This window comes from Seriola lalandi, unplaced genomic scaffold, assembly GCF_002814215.2.
Source record: "Seriola lalandi dorsalis isolate HSWRI2012SDOR001 ecotype SW California unplaced genomic scaffold, Sedor1 jcf7180002054592, whole genome shotgun sequence".
NCBI classification, from domain to species: domain Eukaryota; kingdom Metazoa; phylum Chordata; class Actinopteri; order Carangiformes; family Carangidae; genus Seriola; species Seriola lalandi.
This window is the reverse complement of record NW_019525145.1, coordinates 146667-169348: the sequence shown is the minus strand read 5'-3', so window position 1 is coordinate 169348 and position 22682 is coordinate 146667. Positions and strand designations below refer to the sequence as shown.

The following is a 22682-nucleotide window of genomic DNA, read 5'->3' as shown; positions in this document are numbered from 1 at the left end:
TAACGGACTCCGAGAGAAGAACTCCCAGCTCCTGAAACTGTCAGATACACAGAAAGGTTTAACTTCACTGTTTCTCTCTGCTCTCCTCAGATTAACCGCAGCGACAGCGACAGCTCCACCCTCTCCAAGAAGTCTCCGTTCGTCCGAAACGCCTCGGAGAGACGCAGCATGCGCATGAAGAAGGTAGAGACGACTTATTTATTCCTGCATCCTGCTCGTCGCTCCGCACCCATCTCATGTTTCACCTGCCGCTACCTTTCATGTGGCACAGTGTCACGGTGAAAGTTTCATTCAGGTTGTTTCCATCGATGCTCCAACTTCTTCCTCCTCAGCCAAGAGTGAAAACTGTTTTTTGCAATATTATTTGTGGTTCAAATTTACAGCACAAACTCAGTGTGGGTGTAAAATCAGTGTGTCAGACAAGGAGTCACAGTCATAAAGCGTTGCTGTGACTTGCAACTACTGTGCAGAAGCTTAATGTCCTCCACGCCTCGTGAGACACTGCGGGAGCGGCTCGTTCTCTCCTTGTTGACAGCAGAGAGCTCTGTGCTGATACTGGTCAACAGTGCTGAACACGCTGTGAAAACTCAGACAGACAAAACAAAATAGTCCTGACACACCAGTGCTGTTGTTGTTTTCCACTACACGAGAGAAAACTACACTCGTTTTTTTCTTCCCGACGCTTCATGTGAGAAGTTTGTCAAATTAATATGTAAAGAAAATATAAAAATCCTCACATCATATAACATTTAAACAAGTCTCAAAGTTTGTAAATTCATTTTTTTTTCTTTTTAATCTCAGAGGAACATTTTTCTGTTTCCAGTACGATAATAACTTTCTATAGTGTTTTTCTGAGCGTAGTTAAACAGCACTTAGACAAACGAGTCAGTTATAAAAGTCTGTCTGTGATGATTTTATATGAGCATGTCTCTCTTCAAATGGCATTTTATTTATAAGCAGCTGTTTATTTTTTCCGACTCAGATCTTTTATCTTTCTCCGGTTACTGATGAACCCTCTTCATCTGTCAGCCGGCGTCGCAGCACCTGAGCAGCATGTCAGTCCGGTTTGTCTGTGTTACGGGCCTCAGTGATTGGACTTGTGTCCCTCTGTGATCGGCCGTAAATCTTGACAGTTTAATAAAGAAGTCAAACCCGCCACATCAGCTTGAGTTCTGCCGTCTCCCGAGAGAGAGAGAGGGAGACTGGTGGCGCTGCCCAGTGACTCCCAGCGAAGTGCCTCTTAATATTTAATAACCATCTGAATGTTTAATGCAGCTCTGACATTTGCCAGCTTGGATTAAATTAGCGGCTCCCTCGGCGTCTCTCCCGGGTCTCGACGGCAGCGGGAAATTCACTTACGCACATCAGATGTTGGTGGCGGTGTTTGTCACTGTGGAGTCATGTGACTTCTGAGCCCTTGTCAGACCTGTCCGTCCATTAAAGTAACAGCTTCGTAAAAGTGTTCGAACACAACAGGAGCGTGTACTCAGTCTCGTAATGTGAAGTAGGACTGCAGCTAATGATTGTTTTCATCGTTGATTAATCAGATGATTATTTATAAACAACTTCCATAAAGATTCAAACAAATGCTATTGTTTTTATTTCCTACATTTATGTCTTAGTTTAGTTTAGATATTTAACATCCACCTGTTTGCTGCCCTGATGTGTGTGTGTGTGTGTGTGTGTGTGTTTAAGAGCTGCAACAATTAGTCAATTAATCATTTAGTTGATTGCAGTAGCAACAATCTTGATAATCAATTAGTCATTTCAGTCGTTACTCAAGCAAAAATTTAAAGCTTCCAGATTCGTAAATGTAAATATTTCCCGGATATTTAGATTTTTTAATGAAAGTAAATGGAATATCTTGTCAGTTAGTTTACATCACGTTGGATTCTGGTCATTTGTCATTATTTTCTACATACAATAACATTCATTTTTTAATTGATTAATCGATTGTTGCGGCTCCTCATGCTTAGAAAAAAGCCTTTTACATTTAGCAGGACACAAGAAACAATTTCCTTATAAATTAAACTTATCAAAATATCTGATTAGTTTCCGATTTTATCACAAATATTCACATATTCTCAGAAAATCTATTTTTAAAGGGGTTAACACGTCCATATGTGCAAAAGTTATTAGATTCAGCTTAGCGACAAAATGATCAATCAACAAATTTCCGACGCGTGTTTTTGTGGGTGCAGCTCTTAACGCCGTCCTTTCTCTTCCTGTCCTCAGCCTCCTGTGCAGGTCAAAGGTCTGGACGGTCTGCTGCGGACGTCCCTGGACCTGGAGCTGGACCTGCAGGTGTCCCGGACGCGTCAGGCCCGGCTGTCGCAGGAGCTGCGGGTGCTGCGGGAGCTGAAGACCCAGCTGGAGAAGGCGAGGCAGCAGGGCCAGAGAGAGCTGCCCGCCTGGGTCCAAGAAGACGAGCGCTTCCGCCTCCTCCTCAAGCAAGCGGAGAAACAGGTGACTGACACGAATCAGTCCAGGTTCAGCGCTCAGGTCTGTTTATCATGTGTGTGTCTCTCTTCTGAACTGAACACCTGTCTGCTCGTCCTCCTTGTTCAGACGCGAGAGGAGCAGCTGCAGGAGAAGAGGGTGGAGAAGATGATGAGGGCAGCAGCTAAGGACGTCCACAAGATCCGGGGCCAGAGCCGCAAAGAGGTCCCTGAGGTCCAGACCTTCAGGTGGGAGAAACAACAGCTCAGGACTCACATTCATCAGGTTTCTCAGAGTAGGAAATCAGTCTCGACTGGACAGACATTCTCAGAATGAAGCATCTTTTGGTCCTAATTTAGATCCAAGGAGTAAGCAGGAGGTTTCCTAACCTCCTGGTTCATTAATTTCTCTGTGGAGTGACAGATAACACATTAAGCTGCAGTCGTGCAAATCATCGGGTTGTTTTACTCATTCACTCATCAAAGTTACAGAACAAAAATTACAAATAGCTGCTTTAAAGAGGTGAAGGGAGGGAAATGACTCGAATCAGGGGAGGAGATTCCGAGCAGTGACCCTGAGACGCTTGATAAACTTGACCTCAGAGTTTGACACGAGGACGTTATTGTAGACAGTTTGAAGACTTGTTGACTTCATCTGAAGCTGTAATTGTCTTCAGCTGCAAACTGTTCTCACTGTTTCTCCCTGTGTGATTTCAGAGAGAAGATGGCGTTCTTCACACGAGCGAAGACCAGCATCCCCGACCTGCCGGCTGACAACGTGTAGAGAAGCATTTCAAAGTATTTCCCTCTCCCCCAAACCCCCCGTCTCCTCACCCGTCGGTCTTAACCTGCTGTTCCCTCACAAATGAAGCAAACGTTTGGCGGTGTTATGAAGAATTAAAAAAAAAAAAAGATAATAATAATATGTTTAGTAGGAAAGAAAAAAAACATTCAAAACCGTGAAGAAACAACTTTTTAAAGAGCTCAGCATTTCTAATGTGGATAGTGTTCATTTGTAAATTAGCGACAGCACTGCTAGAGCTTCAGTTCTGACTTCACTCTTCTCTTCCGCTCTGTTTATGGCGTCGTGTTTCTGTTATTAACAGGCTGTTTATAGGCTTTTAGGTGTTTTAAAATCATTCCAGCACAAAGTCACACAGCTGCACATGTGCGTACAAAGAGTTTTTGTATTGAAACGGCACACCTGGACATAAAGGATATATGTATATTGGTAGCACAAAATAAAATCAAACTACGGTACTAGAGGAAAATAAAGCACCTCAAGCTGGTGATAAAAAATACCATAGATATCTTCTCCAGAGATTTTTGATATTGACCTTCAAGTGATGTGTTTTTGAGCATTTTGAAAACTTTATATGCAGACAAACATACAAGCACACAGCGGGCTTTTTTTTGTTTTTTTGTTTGTTTGTTTTTATTGTAATTTCCTCTACAGACACTAAAAGAAGGATCCATAACTTCCATACGTGTGAATATGGATCAGTGAGCACAGCGGTTTTCCTTTAACAGTCATTACAGTTTACTGAAGGTTAAGAGGAAGAGACAGTTTATTTCCTTTACGGTCTCCTCAAAGTTATAATCCTTAAGATTGTTATACATCAAAACCCATGTTTATACTTCTCGTGGCGACAGTTTTTAGCGCAGTAGACGTGGCGTTGAGAGGTCGGAGGGGATATCTTGCCTCCGAGCAGCCGCCGTCTCATTGACGACGTTGGCGACTGGATAGATACGAAAACTCTCCTGGTTGATTTCGTCAGTACAAAAGATGGATGACTGTTAAAACAACACGTGGTTCTCTGATTAAAAGGTCAAAGGTACGAACCTGAGGACACGAGAAGTGAAAAAGTGAAATGAACTGTGACTCCCGAGGTTTATCTCAGTATAAAATCATCCAATCTTTAACGAGCAGTCGAAAGCTAAAGATCCCTGATTGGTTTTCAGTAGTTTGAATCGATTCACTTTCAGATCCTGGGTCAGTTTTGGATTCATTCGGTAGCTCTCATCATGTGTTTAGCTTAGCGAGGCTTTCTAAATCGACGAGTCAAGACCAGACCCAGGACTTGAGTCTGAACTGGTCCAATATTCAGTTTAAGCCGGTCGGAGAGAAACGTGGTTTTTGAGGCAGACGGAGAGAGCGAGCTGTGAAATGCAGGAAAAATTAAAAATGTTCTGCTGCTCTTCTCCACCATGGCTGCTTTTTACTTGGTGGAGCATCATGCTGTTTTCACTGTTGCTGTTCTCTCTCTGTTTGACTCAGGTCTTCACGTCTACTGTCGTCAAATCTGTCAGACCAGGACTCTCCCTTTGCTAGTTTAGTTCATTTTTGTTTGCATTTTGTTGTATTCGTTGAAGACAGAGTAGAGTGTCCTTCATTTGTTGGTCCTGGTCTGTGCCAGTTACATAATCAATAATCAGACTTAAAAGGTCTAAAATCGACCGTTTCTAACTGCTTCAGTTTCTCTACGTCTGTAGTTACTGCTCTCTGCCACCGGGCGGCAGCGATGTGAAATTATCTTGCTTGTTCTCTTTAGTCTTCTTCATGTCGAGATGATCCGTCTCAACTCTCCTCGGTCTATAAACAGGTGTGACGGTTCTTCTTCCTTTGTTGTATTTCTGACAGAGTAGCTGCGCAGAGTGTTTGCTGCCCCCTGGTGGTCGATGCGCGACTTGCTGTCACCCCCGGTAACCGCAGGTGACGCCAAATGAACCCGGAGTGAAATCTTAAGGATTATAACTTTGATGTCTCCAAATCAAACACCAACACAAACTGCGTTTCACTACATGATGATGACGGAGAGGAAAGCTGGAGCGTCTTTTACTAAATGAACTGGATCAGATTTTAACGGCGAGACTCGTTTTTAGCTCTAAATTTAAAACTAGTCATGATTGTCTCTCACCAGTTACACACACACACACACACACACACACATACATACATGCACACGCACACTCAGCAAGGTGTAGAAGCAGCACTAACACTCAGGTAGTTGATAGGATAGTCTGCACTTTAAGAAACTTGAGGTAAAAGTTTAAAAAAAGGAAAAAAAGAAACTTGATGTGGGTTTTTTGGAAGTAAAAAAAAAAAAAAAAATCCAGAAACCTTTGCCTCGCGCTGGAATGATTATTGATTATTGATTGTTGAAGCACTCGATGATTGTCGAAACACACACACAGGAAGTAAAGATCAAATGTATTTTTGGTGACTGTGAACTTCTTACTGATTGTATGATTGTTAGACTGGAAGTGACTAAAACTCCCCCTTCATGATAAAACTGACCAGCAGCCAATAGGAAGACAGACGTTTCCTGATCTTCACTCTGATTGGCTGCTTTTTCCCCCTGATGAAAACTATGTTTGTTCAGTTTCTTATAGTTTTAATTTTTCCTCTGTAACTGGATGTTGTGGACACATATCAGAGTCGCTCTCATGTTTCCTATAACTGGACAATCTGCAGCTGAATCTGTATAAAGTTGAATCTCGTGAACATGGTGCCCCAGCAAAACTTTCATCTTCATGATCTTTTCATCACGTCTTCAAATCCATATTATGTTTTTAAAAAAAATCGTTTCGGACTCAACTTCAGCGCTCTAATAGCGTCGTTTTACAGCGAAGCATTCAGCAGCTGAAGAGCCAGATGTTTAGTTATATACTGACTTTCAACTCGCATATTTATTAAGATTTCAGTTGCATCTGGATTATTTTTATGTTCTTTCTAAAAAATAAAACAAAAACCAAAAAAACAACCACACTGACCGACAAGACAGGAGTCGAATCTTTCAGTACAAATATCCACATGTTCATGTCCGTGTAGCTTTTCATGCACTAACAGTGAAAGTTGTTCATGTGTCCGGTGGGAGAGGATTCTCCACGTTCCTGTTGATTGAAGCCTGAAATCAGAGGAGGAAGAGTTTCCCTCGCTGCAGTGACTCTGATTCTACACTCGCTCTAACACCACTGCGTTTTTATTTGATTTATATTCAGCTCAGTGAAAACTTACTGACTTTGTTTCCAAGGCAACCTGACTTATAAATCAGCGGCAGACCTCCACTCTGGCACATCTCTTATTTACTGACAGGTGTGGGAGGTTGTTTGTCTTTGTGTGTGTTCCTGGCTGTTTGAGAAGCTGTTTGTGGAATTCGTCCTTCGCTGCAGCTTTTATCAACGTGTCGCTGCGTTAGAGCAAAAAAAAAAAAAAAAAAGCTTCCCAGAAGTCTTTGCTGTTAGATTTAGGTGATACACCTCAGATTTAACCTGCTGATAACTGGACTCGTGTGTTTGTAAATGAACTTCAGGTTTAAGAGGCAGAAATCCTTCAAACAGACCAGGTTCTTTAGTGAAAGATGAAACTTTCTTTTCTTTTAAAGTTGTTTTTGGGGCATTTTTGTTCCTTTTATTTGACGGGACAGTGGAGATAGTGTGCGCCTTAACAACTCGTACCTGATTTGTTTCCAACCTCTCAGACTACAATGAAGGAGTTATCTGCCGAGGATTTTTCCATGTAAAGTACAAACAAAACAAACAAATCTGCAATGAAAAAAATGTAGAAATTTAGGCCCAGAAATGGGGAAAAAAGAAAAATACAGAAGTAATAATAATGAGTCGCCACCAGAGAGATTGTGACTTAAGGTGGCACTACTTTCTGCGTCGGAAATGTAGGAAAAGAAACAGGTACTAGGTGGAGGGATCAGGCAAACCCTCCTTCAGTAACAAGTAAACTTCACCTGCTGGACACAAAATAAATCAAGCAAACAAAGTGAAGCTCTGTCAGGAGAAGCAGGAAGAAACAGCAGCAGAAACATGGATTTTTACCTGTAGAAAAGTTACAAAATCAAAAGGTCCTAAAGTCTAAAGTTCGGCTCCGTAGCTCAAACAGATACAGATGAATAAACTGGAGAAGGTTTTCAGACGTGGTGAGTTCATGAGCCACTTGTTCTCTCGTTGCTGGGTCACCATGTTGGACAGGTGAAATCCACCACACGGCACAAACCCTTCATATCATCGTCTTTCCATTCCCGGTGTCAACAAGAACATCGCTGACAGAAACCTGCTGCTGCTGCTGCTGCTGCTGTCATTCCAGATGTTTCTCTTCAGCAGCTCGAAGCGATGCTTGAACTTTACATCAGATCCAGTTTTTTTTGTTTTTTTTTCCTGTCAGCTTTGTCGTTCATCTGTTGGTGTGTTTACGACCAACAGAGGAGGTTGATTTTGAACGTATTTATGTCTCCACTTCCTTTTTAATTTTATTTTTTATTATGTCCCTCCTCAAACCTTCATTTATTTCCAAAAAGTCCCAACAAATAAAATCAATCTTGTTTTCCAGAGAAATAAAAACTGTAAATGTTTAAAATTCACAACAACAAAAAAAACACATTCAGTCAGCAGTAGGAATATTTTTGCACAAATATCTATTAAAATAATAAATATCCCACACATACATAATAATCAAACAACACTATGACTCGTCATGCCTTGTATTAAAAATATATATTTCTATATAAAGAAGGTGAAACTTGATGGAACTGAATCAAATGCTGTGAGGACGTCGACACTGAGGCTGCGTTCACCTGCAGGAACCAAAAGTTTGATTTCCACCTGAGATCAGTCTGAACAGTCACAGATAAAATAAACCAAAGACTGAACACAAACAGACTCGGAGGCCGCTGGTCTCCTGGTGGTAACATACGGTCCAACATACGGTTTATACCGCGTGTTCTTAACGATATCGTATTTTACTCGTGTAGATTTCAATGGAACAAGCTGGATAAATAGATAAAACACGACCTTTGTTACACATCGTCCCCCCTCTCTCTCTTGAGGTTTACTGCGTCTGCATTGCGCGAGTATTAAGAGTCATATTGAGGGAGAAAAATTATCTGAAATTATGAGAATAAAGTCTCAATTTTGAGAATAAAATATTTTATTTATAATATTTCAAGAAAAAAAAGGACGTTGTGGTTTCTTGTTTGTGCCACATTTAAGTTCATTTCAAATCTTTTCGTCAGGTTTCATGACGTATTTCAGATAAAGGTGCGTTCAAAAAAAAAAAACGACAAACGGCTCACGCGCCGACACCGCAATAAAAATCGACGTGTGAATTTAGATTCTGACTGTTCAGACTGACGTCACTCCGCCACTGAGAAAGAAACCGGAATCTAAACTGTCAGAATTAATATTTTAGTTATTTTTATTTTTCAGAAGCAGGTCAGATTTCCTGCAGTGTGAATGCAGCTGTGCGCTCTGAGGGTTTTACTGTAGCAGGAACACTGTGAAATGAATGAAAGCCTTTGGAGTAATGTGTGAGAGCGAGAGAGAGAGAGAGAGAGAGAGAGAGAGAGAGAGAGAGTGTGCCTTTGGAGAGCAGCATGTAAACTGTTAAAACTGTTATTGTACTTTTCTTTTTTCTTTTCTTTGGTCGCCATCATCTGATCTGAGGAGCTGAAACTGTGGAGAAACCTTTTTTTATTATTATTATTATTATTATTATTATTATTATTATTATTATTTTTTGTTCTCCTCCACTGTAGAGCGAGTAGATGTAAAGAATAGGACTGTGTGTAGTCTGAGGAACAGCACCGTCTGTTTTAAAGTCGCTCAACGCTGTCGTGATCGACCGAATGTTGTTTAACCTTTAAATCAAAACGTTTATACGACGTAACAACATCTGGATGAAGGAATGTAGGTTTTTTTTTTTGCTACGAGAAAAATCACAAATCATTCAGAGAAAAAACAACAAAACAAATGCTGTTAGTCACAAATGATTTTTTTTTTCATCATGTAGGTTGTGATATAATTTCTTGTTTGTTTTTTGAAGTTCAAGTGCATTTTTTTTTTTTTCCTCGTTTGATTATTATTATTTTTTATTCTAATGAATCTGTTTGTATTACGACTGGTGATGAACCTGGTAATGTGTACGGAGGCGGCTATGAGAAACATACAGCATGTATTTATTGCACTTTTGTGATTTGGGTGTGCTTTTCCTGTTTTTCTTTTTATCGCGAGAGTCCCGAAAAGCTGTGAATTTTATTCTCAGACACTGTACTGTCGACCAGAGTTGTAAATATTTCACCAGCACAAAAAAACAAACAATATGTTTTGTAGTTTCACAACAAATAAAAAAAAAGTTCTTCTCTTCTACTTGGGTGTGTTCAGAAACTGCATTTTGTCTTACATAGTCTGTCTCAAATTTCTCTGAAAATGAATTAATTCATCAAGTAGTTGATTGACAAAAAATATTTACGATAACTGATTAATTGATGAAAGATGATTCCTGTTTCCTAGTTTTCTGTGACAGTAAACTCATCATCTTTTGGTAAGACATTAGAATACGTCAGCTTCAGCTTCAGGGTGTAATTCCACTATAGTCTAACATTTAATATCATGAATCAATTGATTATTGAAGGAATAATTGTCAGGTGTATTGATTATGAAGATAAATGTACTATGAAAGAGTAATACTACCATGTGTTAATTTACAGAAGTGTAATGCATTCACTTGAAAAAAACAAATGTCCTGTTTTTAAGAATTAACAAGATAATTATCTCGTTTATTCTGGTATAATTATGTCAGTAATTCAGAAAAACAGGATTTTTTTTTAGGGAAATGTTTTCTTGAAAAATTATTATTTTTAAATTCCTGTTCTGTTTTACTGAATTAAATAATAGTTAATTAATCTATAGTGAATTAAAAAAAAAAAAAAAAAAGTAATTTGATAAAACACAACTTTACCCAACATAGAGCTGGACCGTACACGCTGCTGTACAGTAGGTGGCGCTCTGCACCTTTTAGAGCGGTTTACGAGCCGGCAGTCGAGACGAAGAACAAGATGGCGACCGGTCCCAGCACCGGAATAACATGCGAAAGTTGAGAACTTCTTCCTCCTCTCGCAGTTTGTTTCATCATCCACGAGATTCCACATCCAGCCAGAGAAGAGCGTCTCTCCGGTACTTCAGAAAGATGGGAGACCCAGTGACCGACTACACAGCCCGGCTGCAACAGCAGGTAACCGGCCGGTTTGTCGGCGGAAGTGGCTAACGTTAGCTAGCAGGCTACATACGGGTGAGAGCACCGGTGTCCGTCAGGTAGCTACACGGCGGGCTTCAGCGGCGAAGCAGCGACGAACTTCATTGACTTCAACCGTCAATTGAAAGTATTTTCGTCTGTTGCTAAAACCTCCCGCGCGACCGGACAAAGTTATTAACGTCTTTCGGTTAGGTTAACGACAGTCTCAAATTCGGCTAACGTACATTACACCTTACACCATTTGTTATGGAAATATATCAACTTTCTGTACTTGGTTTTCCTGTTATTCGTATGGACGTCACACAATCCGACTGTGCAGTTCAGTCACAGCAAGTTTGTATGAATGAATAAATCGTTTCTTGAAGCGTCCTCTCTCTGCCGAACTCACTAGAAGATGTCATGATTTTATTTTGGTACATTACAGGATGTGTGGCTGCACTGACAGTGATGCTATTATTCATTAAATATGAAATGAATATTAAACGAGGAGATATTTGAATGGAGTCTTGTGCGAGTGCATGTTTGCACTAACACTAAACTATGTATCATACAGTCCATAACTAATTAACAGTAATCAATAGTCAAATAAAATGAAAGGTGAGTGTTACTAATACACCTAGCTTGCCTTTATATAATGTTAATTTTACAGTTTACTGTTTGGTCCCTGGTTAATAAAGTGAAGTTTGGGGCCCTCTAGTGGTTTTACTATGTAAAATAAAATCTGTAAGAAGAAGAAGAGGGACTGATGGTTATTGATTATCAAAATAGTTGTGAATTATTTTTTCAGTGTCAGTCTTTGCAGCTCTGATTCCCTCAGAATCTAATTTTTAATCATAACTTCTGTCTTCTTTGTCAGACTGCAAAAGAAATGAATTCATATATTTTAACCAACAAAATCTATAGTTAAAAGTTCATGTGAATTTCACAGACTTTCACTTTGTAATTTGAATGTTTGTTTTATCATGTATTGATAATGAGATAAACACTTTTGGTTTCGTTCTGATTTACTCGGACCAATTCCAATAAACTTTTATTGCCTGGCCTATAATCAGGAGCGGGAGATCCGGAGTCTCTCTGCAGAGATCGAGAGTCTAAAGAACCCACAGAACCTGAGTCCGTCTCCACGTCTGGACGAGCTGCGGGAGGAAAACACCCGGCTGAAATACCGCCTCAACATCCTCAAGAGGGTGAGTGATGCAGCGGCTTGCAGCTCTGAGATGACAGGAGACCGAAGTTTGCATTTTATTAGTTGTACTAGCACACTGTTCACTAATTCATGTCTAAATATTGTAGTTATATTAATATCAGGTAACACTTCCTCCAAAAAGAGAATCAAAAGCATTGATCTTAGCCTAGAATAGAGCCGCAGTGGTTACATTAAGTCATCAATCCCACTATTTAGTATGAATTTAAATTAGATTGTATTAAACAATAAATAAATACGATATGACGTGCTATACAGAGTTCAAATTCATGTGTCATCGTCATGTTTTCGTTGTGTGTCCTCAGAGTCTGCAGGAGGAGAAGCCTCACTGCAGTAAATCCATGATGAACATCAACCAGCAGCTTCAGGAGATTTTCGGCGAAGCCATCCGAGCTTCCTGCCCCGAGCTGGACAACCCTCCGCTGGCCGTCACGCCCAACCAGCAGGCCAAGTTCGGAGACTACCAGTGCAACAGCGCTATGGCCATGGCACAGGTTAGACCTTTAAACTGAGGTTAAATGATGATTTCAGTGAGTCTCCAGATCCTCAAATCGTTTAAATATCTAAAATTTAATTAAGTTTCAGACCTTGATTTGTTGTGGGACATTAGTATGTTTTTATATCAGTAAATTTAACACATTTTAAACCAAACTGTCTCTGACTTTTTTTGTGCTGCAGATGCTGAAGGCAAAGGGAATCAAAGTCAGCCCGAGGGAGATCGCAGAGCGGATCGTCCAGAACCTTCCAGACAACGAACTCGTCCAGAAAACTGAAATTGCAGGACCAGGTACAGACAATAATAAAATCATATGAGTTGATTTGTTTTATTTACTTCTTTAAATGAAAATCCTTTGTTATTTCATACATACTGTACATATCTTTGAGTTTCAGAAATAGGTGAAATTTCTTTTGTTTATATTAATGTTTTTATAGAACAACAAACAACAATGAAAGCATCAGGGAGTATAGACCACAATACAAATGCAGTAAGTAAATAAGAAATACAGAGTTTACATACAAAATAAGTCATTAAAACGTAAAAAAAAAGCTTATTTTTTTTATTTAAAATGTAAAATAATATTTAAATTTTTAGTGCAGCTTTAAGACAATTTTATGAATGAATAATAATATGAAAAAAGTGCCAAAGATTCAGTGGATTTGTTATAGTTCACACTGTATCACACACAAGTTGAAAATGCGTTTAAGCTGCGATCAATTTTATTAAACTGTATGACTTGATTTTCATTCCAAATATTGATTCATAAAAAAGATAAGTAAGTTTTTCTCTTGTTTTTTTTTAAGCCCAAATGCAGACGAATTGGAAAATTCAGTAAAGGTCAAGAAATGTTGCAAAAACCTCATAACAATTTTTCAGTATTATCTTCTAGAAATCCTGAATAGATCAGAAGTATTAGTACAACCGAACAGATCACATCTCATCAGCAGGTTCGTTAATAACCAGAGTCCTGCCTGTAGCATCTCTAGCTTCCCGTCTTAATGTCTCCCACGTCCTCAGGCTTCATCAACATCCACCTGAAGAGGACGTTTGTGTCCAAACTGTTGAGTAACCTGCTCGTCAACGGCGTCCAGCCTCCGCCGCTGGCCTCCAGGAAGAAGGTTTGTCACGCTTCACGTCTCATCTTCAGGAGTCAGATCATATCCTTAAATATCTTCTGTCACATGTGTCACATATGAGACACAAAATTATGTTTATTTATTTCATACTTTTCTATAATCTTTGTTTTTTTTCCTCATGAAATACTGGAGACTTTTACCTTTTCAAACGTATTTAAGTCTAAAGCTAAAAAGACTTAAAAGTGAGTAAAACTGAGGTTGAGGATGAAGAAGAAAAAAGTAGTAGATATAAATAGTGTGTATGTTGTTGTGCTGCTTCTGCTCAGGTGGTGGTGGATTTCTCCTCCCCCAACATTGCCAAAGAGATGCACGTGGGTCACCTGCGCTCCACCATCATCGGGGACAGCATGTGTCGACTGTTTGAGTTTCTGGGCTACGACGTCCTCAGGTCAGTGCCGTTGCTGTTCACACGACCTGCTAGTGAGTGCTAAGCTAGGCTAAGCTAATGTTTCTGCGTCCTCTCAACTCACAGTTTGTTAGGTTCATATTAGCATATTAGCATGCTAACACTGCACAGCTAATATAGCATGTTTATATGCCAAAGTAAGTACGTTTAGCATGTAACTTTCATCATTTTAGCATATGAGGTAGCTAACTGTAGCATTAAACTCAAAGCAGAGCCAGTATTAGCATGCTAACATGATGATGAAGCACATACAGTTAGCATTAAAAGGAACATGTGTTAACATTGGATGTTAACTGACATGACAGTTAGCATTTTAAGATGTTATCATGCTAACTGTGTGCATGTTAATAGTTAGCGTGCAACACTGTGACAGTCATACATTTATCATGCTAATATGTAGCATCTGTGGAGAAACAAACAGTAATGTAATTTTAATTAAAATATGACCCTTAATGTTCAGGAGTACTTAACTTGGATTGACATGTTGAAGCTGAACTTATCAATCATCCAATATCCAGATATCAGGACAGTCTTTCCAATAATAGTGATATTTTGCTGAATGTTTTTCGCGGAGTGAAACCCTCAACCAGAAACTCAGCTGCTCACGTCACGGCCTGAGATGTAGAGAAATCAAACAAGTCTGTGGTATTTTCCCAGTGTCTGACATTTCATATTAACATTTGCAGGTTGAACCACGTGGGAGACTGGGGCACCCAGTTTGGGATGCTGATCGCCCACCTGCAGGACAAATTCCCAAACTACCTGACCGTGTCTCCGCCCATCAGTGACCTGCAGGCCTTCTACAAAGTCAGTTAATACTCCATCTGTCTCTCTGTTTTCCGCTCGGTGTCCGATCCCACAGGAAATGTTGGATAGATATCTGAAATGACACATAACCACAGACTTAAGTTAGCGGGTTAAACACGGAGCAGCTGCAAGTGTCAACTCTCCAACAGGCGGCTATTTTCTGTTAGTTATCAAAGTAAATCACAGAGACGACAGCGATGGTGCAGAATATGGGAAAAGTAATTCAGCAAAGTGACATAATGATTGCAAATTAAAACTTGCCAGCGGGTAAACACGGAGTAAAAGGCCGGTGAAATTGCTCCAAAAAAATTGTCCTGTCAGCTCCACTGCAGTGACTCCAAAATCAGGTTTTATTATTAACAATTGAGTCCAGGAGATTTGTTTGTGTTTGTTTTTATTTTTCAAATCTGAAAGTCACAGCAGTTGTTCTTGCCCTCTCACGCTCTCAGACTGTGATGCTTCTATCAGCAGAGTCAGCCGTCTGGTTAAAATGAACAGAAGAAGAACAGATCCATTAATTTCCTTTTTGTTTGTGAAAATGCTGACTCTGCACAACGAACGGTTTTTAATGCCTCCGAGTCGGCGACAGCCCGAGACGCAGGACACGATATCTCAGTAACACCTTGATGGAACTTCCTCAAATCTGGCACCAACATTCACTGGGACTCCAGGATGAACTGATTTAGATTGGCCAAAGGTCAAAGGTCAAGGTCACTGTGTTTTGTCCAACCAAAAGTCTAAAACCCAAAGATATTTATAGATATCATCATGTACAAGTGTAAATATTCAGAACATCCAACATTTCCACACAAGTGTTTAATATTTTATATGATAAACAGGATAAACAGGGACGTTATCTGAAAGTAGTCCAAGTAGCGGAGGGATACAAGCGCGAGGCGTCGATTCTAGTTGGATGCAGAGACACAGGCCCGTGGTTGGTCCAACAATTTATCTTTTTTAAATAAGGCTTGAGTCGATGCGGTGAAGTAAAAACTTTAAAGTGCAGGTGACAAAATTGCACTTGATCAGGTTTAATTAATGGAGGAAGCCAAAAAGCATGATCGCGATGTTATATTACATTTACTGAGAGTACGTAGCCAAAGCTCAGGGGGAAATAGTCAGAACAGTCTGGACCGTCTGAGCTTCAGCACATTCAGTCTGAGATAGAATAATGGACACCGCATTAAAGTGCCAAGTCTCGGCTTTAATTTGATCAGGTTTACATCCACATAGAAAGAGCTGTGTGGGAGAAGAAGCCCTTTCAGCACACAGTGCCCAAATTGCAAGTGTTCAAAAGTAATTGGACACTAAAGTCTACGAAATGTTTCTTGTGCAGCTGCGTGTCGTTTCAAACGTTTGCTCATGTAAAAGAAGAAGAAGCTCAGACGTGGCTCAGAGTTGATTTAAGGTGGAGTTGTCAGTTAATATGAGGAGTAGAGAAGAAAACAATGAGGCTAAAAACTATCAGAGAGAAATCAAAGGTCGTTGTTTTGCCAAAATCAACAGTTGGTACTTTCTAAAAGAACAAAAAAAACCAACTGTGCTCAGGAGAACTAGAAAATGGCAAACGATGTGGTCGACCGAGGAGAACAAGTCTTATGGATGAGATGGAAATCATTTTCATGGTGAAGAAAAAGCCGTTTTATGGCTGCACAGTATATAGTACAAACTCAGAGAACACTATCTGTCCTCTCTGCTGTCGTCCTCCCTCATTTCTCTCCACACCTCATTTACCTCTTACATCATCCGGCCGCCTCTCTCTCTCTCTCTCTCTCTCTCTGCTCCTCTCTTTGTCTTTTTCTTTTCTCTGTTCCCCTCTCCTTCCTCCTCCTCCTCCTCCTCTTCTTTCTAACTTCATCAGGAGTCGAAGAAGCGCTTCGACGAGGAGGAAGACTTCAAGAAGCGAGCGTACCAGTGTGTCGTCAGGCTGCAGAGCAAAGAACCGGACTTCATCAAAGGCTGGAACCTCATCTGTGACGTGTCCAGGAGAGGTAGGACCCCCCCCCGTAAAGTCCGCCTTAAACAGTCCACCTTAAAGCACAGCGGTGATTCTCCTCTTTCCTCCGCACGTGTGTTGCAGAGTTTCAGAAGGTCTACGACTGCCTGGACATCCAGATCATCGAGAGAGGAGAGTCGTACTACCAGGACCTGATGACACGGGTGGTGAAGGAGTTTGAGGCGAAAGGTCGGTGTGCAAGAGGTCAAAGGTCACAGCTGGATACTGTTATGTCAGAGGAACCTTTACATTTTCTTTCCATTGTGATTCATTTAGTTCTGTTTTCAGGAGTCTTTAAAAATAAAACTTGGACCTTTGTTGAATCAGAGCTGATCGTGTCTCTGTTTGATAATTAACCCGTGTCTTTGGGTCTGAAGATAATTGAACTCGTTGTCACAGTAATACTTTCACAAACATTCAATAGACTTGTGATTCCTTTAAACTGTAGTCTGCAGTTACATGATTTCACCACCAGGGGGCACAATTGTCTCATAAATGTCTCCTCTGGCATCTTAACTGCCACCTCCTGTTTTTTCTTTTCTCTTTTTTGGGGGTTGTGTAATTTCCCTTTCACCCCCAAATCTCTCTCTTTTTCTTTCTGTCTTCTTTCATTTTTCTCATTATCTCCTCTTTCTCTTTTCCCTTCTGATTACACCCACATTATTAGTCTCTCTTTCTCCTGTAATCATCATTTATTCCATTTTTCTTCCTCTCATTTCCCGCTCTCTCTCTCCTCTTCCCCGCCTCATCCATCTTCTCCTCACCTCTTCTTCCTCTCCTCCTCTCCGTCCCTCTCCTCAGGCCTGATGGAGCTGGACGAGGGCCGTAAGATCGTCTTCGCCCCGGGTCAGTCCATCCCCCTCACCATCGTCAAGTCGGACGGCGGCTACACCTACGACACGTCGGACCTCGCGGCCCTGCATCAGCGGCTCTTCGTCGAGAAGGCTGACGTCATCATCTACGTCACGGACAGCGGACAGGTGAGACAGAGAGAGAGAGAGAGACGTGTGTGGCGGAGTTCAGATAGAGGAAAGGATGATGGCGTTCACAAAAAAAAAAACAGAAAACGAAGAAACCAGGAAGTCAGAAAGTAAACAAAAAAGTCTCTTAAAAGTTTTAAGGAGAAAGTTAAGGCATTTGAAAGAGTGAAAGATTTCACATCAGTGACATACTACTGTTTCCATGGAGACTGTTGATTTGCTGCCATTATCACTTTTTGGGAAGCAGAGGCCGGTCGCACAAAACACTTTAAGTTTTCCACTTAAGGTTTAAGTACTTAGGTTACTTAAGGGCGTTAAACAGAATCTCTTCAAAGGGTTTCCCTTAGTGAAGGAAAAAAAGTTAAGACATTTACAGCAATAGAAGAGATTTTACAGCAGTAAAATTCTACTGTTTCCATGGAGACTGTTGATTTGCTTCCATTAGCATTTGAATAAGTATAAGACTAAATAAGGAGAAAACCTTAGATACTTCAGTGAACATTTAAGGAGAAGACTTAAGGGTGTTTTGTGCAACCGGTTTTATTTTAAGGAAACTTTAACTCAGACTTTAAGGAAAATCTCACCTGGCCCCCAGAAACTCTGTGAAAGGAGGAAATCTACTTTAAATTGACATTTTCTTCAACTAACAGTGTTTTTTGGTGTAAATATATCCCATGATTCATCTAAGCACAGGTAGAAAAACATAATCTTTGATCCAGTAACAGAACAGATAAATCATCATCTAGTTTCCTGCAGACGCAAACCACCTGCCACCTGTAGATAAAATGGTACAGGATGTTTTCAGTGTCTTTTTCAGTGAGATAGAAATATATATTTTTTTTTAAATCAGTCCTGAACAAGTTGGAGGCTGAAAACTTTTCAGAAGTCACCGTCTGTGTCACAGACAGCAGGTTGGGCTTTAAAATGTTATGCGGGTTGTTATGAAGACAGACATCATCGTCCTCAGCAGATGTGAGCGGGGGGGGGGGGGGGGCTCGGCGTCTGCAGACTCACTGAAACTAAAACTGTCATCTGAGGGAACTTAATTTACCCAGAGCAGTAAATACAAGGCAACCTGTCGGACACGTTACCAAGGTGACTGTATCTTAAACGTGCTGCTAAAGGACAGGAAGAGATGAACGACGTGCAGGTGCGACATCTTAACATCGATATTTTATTTTCACTCCTGTCAACTTCCTCTCCCTTTTCCTATGGTTAAAAAAAAACCTTTATTATTTTGCAGTATAGTCAGAATGAAAACTTACAAAAAGGAGAATAAAATAAACAAATAAAAACCCACAAACAAACACAACGCATCATACATGACGACAACAGCCTGGTGGTGTTTCTTTAAAAAAGAACATTATATTTAAATATTGTGTTTAATAAAGTCCCAGATCTTATCAAACACACCTCCTCCATCATCATTGTAAAATCTGTGTGTTTGTAAACGTGTAGCTACAGTTACCGGACGTGTTTTCATATTTATTGGCAGAAGGTAAAGAGCTGGTTGCTCCTTGACTTTGCTAGCAGCAGATCTGGTTCCTGATGTTTCCCAAAAAAATCCCCCGAAAAACAATGAAAAGTGTTTTTCCAATAGGAGTTGACTTCACTGCGAGACCGGGAGGAATGTGTTCGATTATGAGTGAAATGTTGGAGCTGCTGACTGACGGGCAGGAAGTCTGAGGTTCAGAGGTTCAGACGAGGCCGTGACTTCCTTCTGAACGACCTAAAGACGTGCACGCAGCTTTGTGTACACTTTACTGGTGTGTGTGTGTGTGTGTGTGTGTGTGTGTGTGTGTGTGTGTGTGTGTGTGTGTGTGTGTGTGTGTGCGCGCGCGCTCTCCTGGCCAGGCAGCAGTGACATATAGGAAGGTCCTCTCTTAATCTGGAAAGTCGGATATGACATTTATGTTATATGTCACTCAATTTGTGTGTGTGTGTGTGTGTGTGTGTGTGTGTGTGTGTGTGTGTGTGTGTGTGTGTGCGCGCGCTCTCTCCTTCAGGCCACACACTTCCAGGTGGTGTTTGCTGCGGCTCAGATGATTGGCTGGTACAATCCCCAGGTGACCCGGGTGGAGCACGCAGGCTTTGGAGTGGTGCTGGGGGAGGACAAGTGAGTTGGAAACACACACAGAGCTGACTGACGGTCGGAGTGAACGGACAAGCCTCACTCTGCGAATAGATCAAATGTTTTCCATCTTAAATTTGCTCATGAACTGATTTCAGTTGACAGTTAAGGTGGAATTTCATATTTACAAAACACCCGTCATGTTTCTGGTTTACGAAGATCTAGAGGAATTTTCTTTTCATTCATTTGCGATGCCTGTCTGTGGAAACAACTCCTCAGATTGAATTTTAATCCCAAACTTCCCCATGTTGGCTTCCTGTCAGTGTTTTGAAATAACAACAGCTTTATGCGTTTTTCCTTATTTCTTTAATGTGTTTTTCTCTGAGCTTCATAAAAACACTGAGACTTAACTAAGTGAATTTAGAAAATACAGGTCAGGGAACAGCTTGTTCACTAGGTGTCGATGTTTCGACAGAGAAAACATGTCGACAATTATCTGTCAGTTTGCTAAGAGCTGAATTTGTTATTAAAGTTTAGTTCATAAATAAAATTCCCCAATAACTGGCAAAACAAAACGACACATATGTTTTTGTTCAAACTGAAAACCTGCAGATTGAAGCTGCAGCTACATTTCTCATGTTGGCTCCTTCTCTTTGTTGCCGAATGTTACATGAGACAATCGATGCCACTGTCGCTAAATATGAAGCTAACGCCAGCCGCTGGTTAGCTTAGCTTAGCTTAGCACAAAGGCTGAGAATGAGGGGAAACGGCTAGCATGGCTGTGTCCAACGATATTAGCTGTTTCCCAATTCAGGCGTGAACGACGCGGTCTACGAAAGGTGTGGCCCTTCGTAGACTGTGAAATGAGACGGCGTGACCTACAGTGGATTTTTGCTTTGCGTCACCAGCTGTTTCCCGCCTTTACAGTTGCGTCGTCAAGCTAGCTCCTGAACTGGGACACAGCCGTAGATTAACACGGTTATTTAAGATGTGGACAAAGTTAAATATTTAAACAACACGTTGGGGTTTTGTACGAGGAGTTGGAACGACTTCTTGGACGGGTGCAATGTGTTTTCCTGGAGTCTTTAATTAGTGAGTAATTAGTGACCTTTTAGACGTGTTGGTAAATGCGTTTCCTGGTCATGCCATCAGAGAGCTGAGGCGACGGTAAAGAGTTGAACAGAGGCTCGACTCTGACTGTTGAGTGTTGTGACCACGTACAGACTAATAACAGTTTAATGCGACTCCAAATCACCGTCATCAGAGCCGCAGCGCAGACGAGCAGCTCCTCCGGAGAGCGAGACTTCAGCGCCGCCGCCACCTCACTGTAATCATCTGAACGTCCTTCACCGCGTCTTTATCGCCTCTGCTTCATGTTTTTATCACATTTATTATCAAACATAAAAAGCAGAACTTTTACTGCATCGACAAATAAAAAGGAAAATATACAGCCGCTGCTCCACAAACAGAGGAGTCGGCGTTTGAACACAGGGCTGTTATTACTCGCCGTGCGAGGGGATGAGGGGAGCGGCGGCGCTCTGCGGGGCCGTAGGTGGACAGCGGTAATTAAAAGTTCAGCAGCGACGTCAGACCAAGTTTGAGGAACGCTCTCAGACTGAACTTACACGGGATTGATTGATGCTTGATTGATTGTTTATGTAGAAATGTATTTATGTTTGAAATTGTGCATTTTCTCATTAATAATGTAGGAGATCACCTTCAGCCCCAAATCTGAAGTGAAGTGGAATATTTGCCTGATCAATCTGATGATTATAACAAAGTCTATAGTTTGTTTTATACAGTGAATCAAACAGGTGTTTACAAAGATCCGCAGGTCGGACTCAAACCTCTGCGGTTTGGATTAAACCTGGATGACACGTTCACCAGGTGAGAGGACCAGACTGTGTTTCCTCTCCGCACACACAGCTCGTCAATCGACCGCTCATTGATTAACTTCTCCATTCCACCTGTAGCCTGTAACTGGTTTGACTTGACATTTTAATTATTCACATCACTCTGAGGACGTAGTTATTCCTCCGTGCCGGCGACAGCTGGAGGCGGAGGGATGTTGTTTTCTGGTCGTTCGTCCGTCCCATCGTTGTGAACACGATATCTCCAAAATGCCTCGATGGAACTTCTTCAGATTTGGCACAAACATTGACTATGACTCAAGGATGAACTGATTCGTTTTTGGTGCTCAAAGGTCATAGGTCGAGGTCGTAGTGACCTCTCAAATACATCTTGTTGATGATTGACGTGAATCCAAACCCAGCAGCAGAAAGATGTTAAAGTCTGAACCACAAGTTCAATCACTGTCACTTTTTATTTCATGAACTCAAAACAGAAAATATTAAAATAAGACGCGTAATAAATTATTCTCAGTCTTGGTTCATCATCTTTTTGAGCTCCATCGTCGTCTTCTACTCCTCCTTCACTTCATCTTCTCTTTCACCTCCTCCTCTTCTACTCCTCCTTCTGCCCAAGTTCCCTCTTCTTCTCCAACTCATCCTCCTCCTCCTCATTCTTCTTCTTCCCTCTCTTTTCAGTTCTGTTCTTCCTACGTGTTCTTACCCTCCTCCTCCCTCTCCCTTCTCCTCCTCCTCCTCAATCCTCTTCTCTCTCTTCCCTTTTCAGTCCCTACGTAGTCCTCATCCTTCCTCATCTTCCTCCTCCTTTCATCCTTCCTCATCTTCCTCCTCCCTCTCCCTCGTCACATTTTCCTTCTCCCCTCTCGTCCTCCTTTTCATCCTCTTTTTCTTCTGTCTACTTTCCCTCTCCCTTCTTCTTCTCTTCCTCCTCTTCCTCGTTCTTTTGTTGAATCCAAACAAAAGCAGCCAGAAATATGAACATCATCATTTAAAAGATATTAAAGTTTTCAACTGGGACATTTTATTTTGTTTTATAGCCACAATCTGGGTTTTGTTTCAGAGTCGTACTTGTACCTGCTCTTCCTCCCCGGTGTGTTATTTATCAGCTGTTGTAGTAAGCGGTGATTACTGTGCGGCAGATACGTGAACACGCTCTATAATTTGAACACATATCTGTCACACTGTTGTTTTTTGCTAATCAATCGTCCAGAGAAGAAGAGTCCACGCGGGGGTGGG

General features: G+C 41.1%; 2 protein-coding genes across 3 annotated transcripts in view; both read left to right on the top strand.

Moving 5' to 3' along the window:
- wwc1 (WW and C2 domain containing 1) overlaps positions 1–9593 on the top strand; it is a 42786-nt gene extending 33193 nt beyond the window's left edge. Inside the window, exons 19-22 of one of the 2 annotated variants that reach the window (XM_023419242.2) lie at positions 91–183; positions 2236–2466; positions 2569–2687; positions 3156–9593. In XM_023419242.2, coding sequence (XP_023275010.1) covers positions 91–183; positions 2236–2466; positions 2569–2687; positions 3156–3222 — 510 coding nt within the window. In that variant the 3' untranslated portion in view covers positions 3223–9593. Of the gene's footprint in view, positions 1–90; positions 184–2235; positions 2688–3155 lie in introns of both variants that reach the window. The other variant, XM_023419239.2, reaches the window with a different exon arrangement.
- Positions 9594–10289: 696 nt separating this feature from the next.
- The window catches only part of rars1 (arginyl-tRNA synthetase 1), a 22837-nt gene continuing 10444 nt past the window's right edge, over positions 10290–22682 (top strand). The window contains exons 1-11 of the mRNA XM_023419243.2: positions 10290–10458; positions 11532–11666; positions 11989–12177; positions 12362–12470; positions 13200–13300; positions 13585–13706; positions 14411–14531; positions 16393–16522; positions 16612–16716; positions 17329–17507; positions 19514–19623. Of these exons, the coding sequence (XP_023275011.1) occupies positions 10312–10458; positions 11532–11666; positions 11989–12177; positions 12362–12470; positions 13200–13300; positions 13585–13706; positions 14411–14531; positions 16393–16522; positions 16612–16716; positions 17329–17507; positions 19514–19623 (1448 nt within the window). The 5' untranslated portion in view covers positions 10290–10311. The remainder of the gene's footprint in view (positions 10459–11531; positions 11667–11988; positions 12178–12361; positions 12471–13199; positions 13301–13584; positions 13707–14410; positions 14532–16392; positions 16523–16611; positions 16717–17328; positions 17508–19513; positions 19624–22682) is intronic.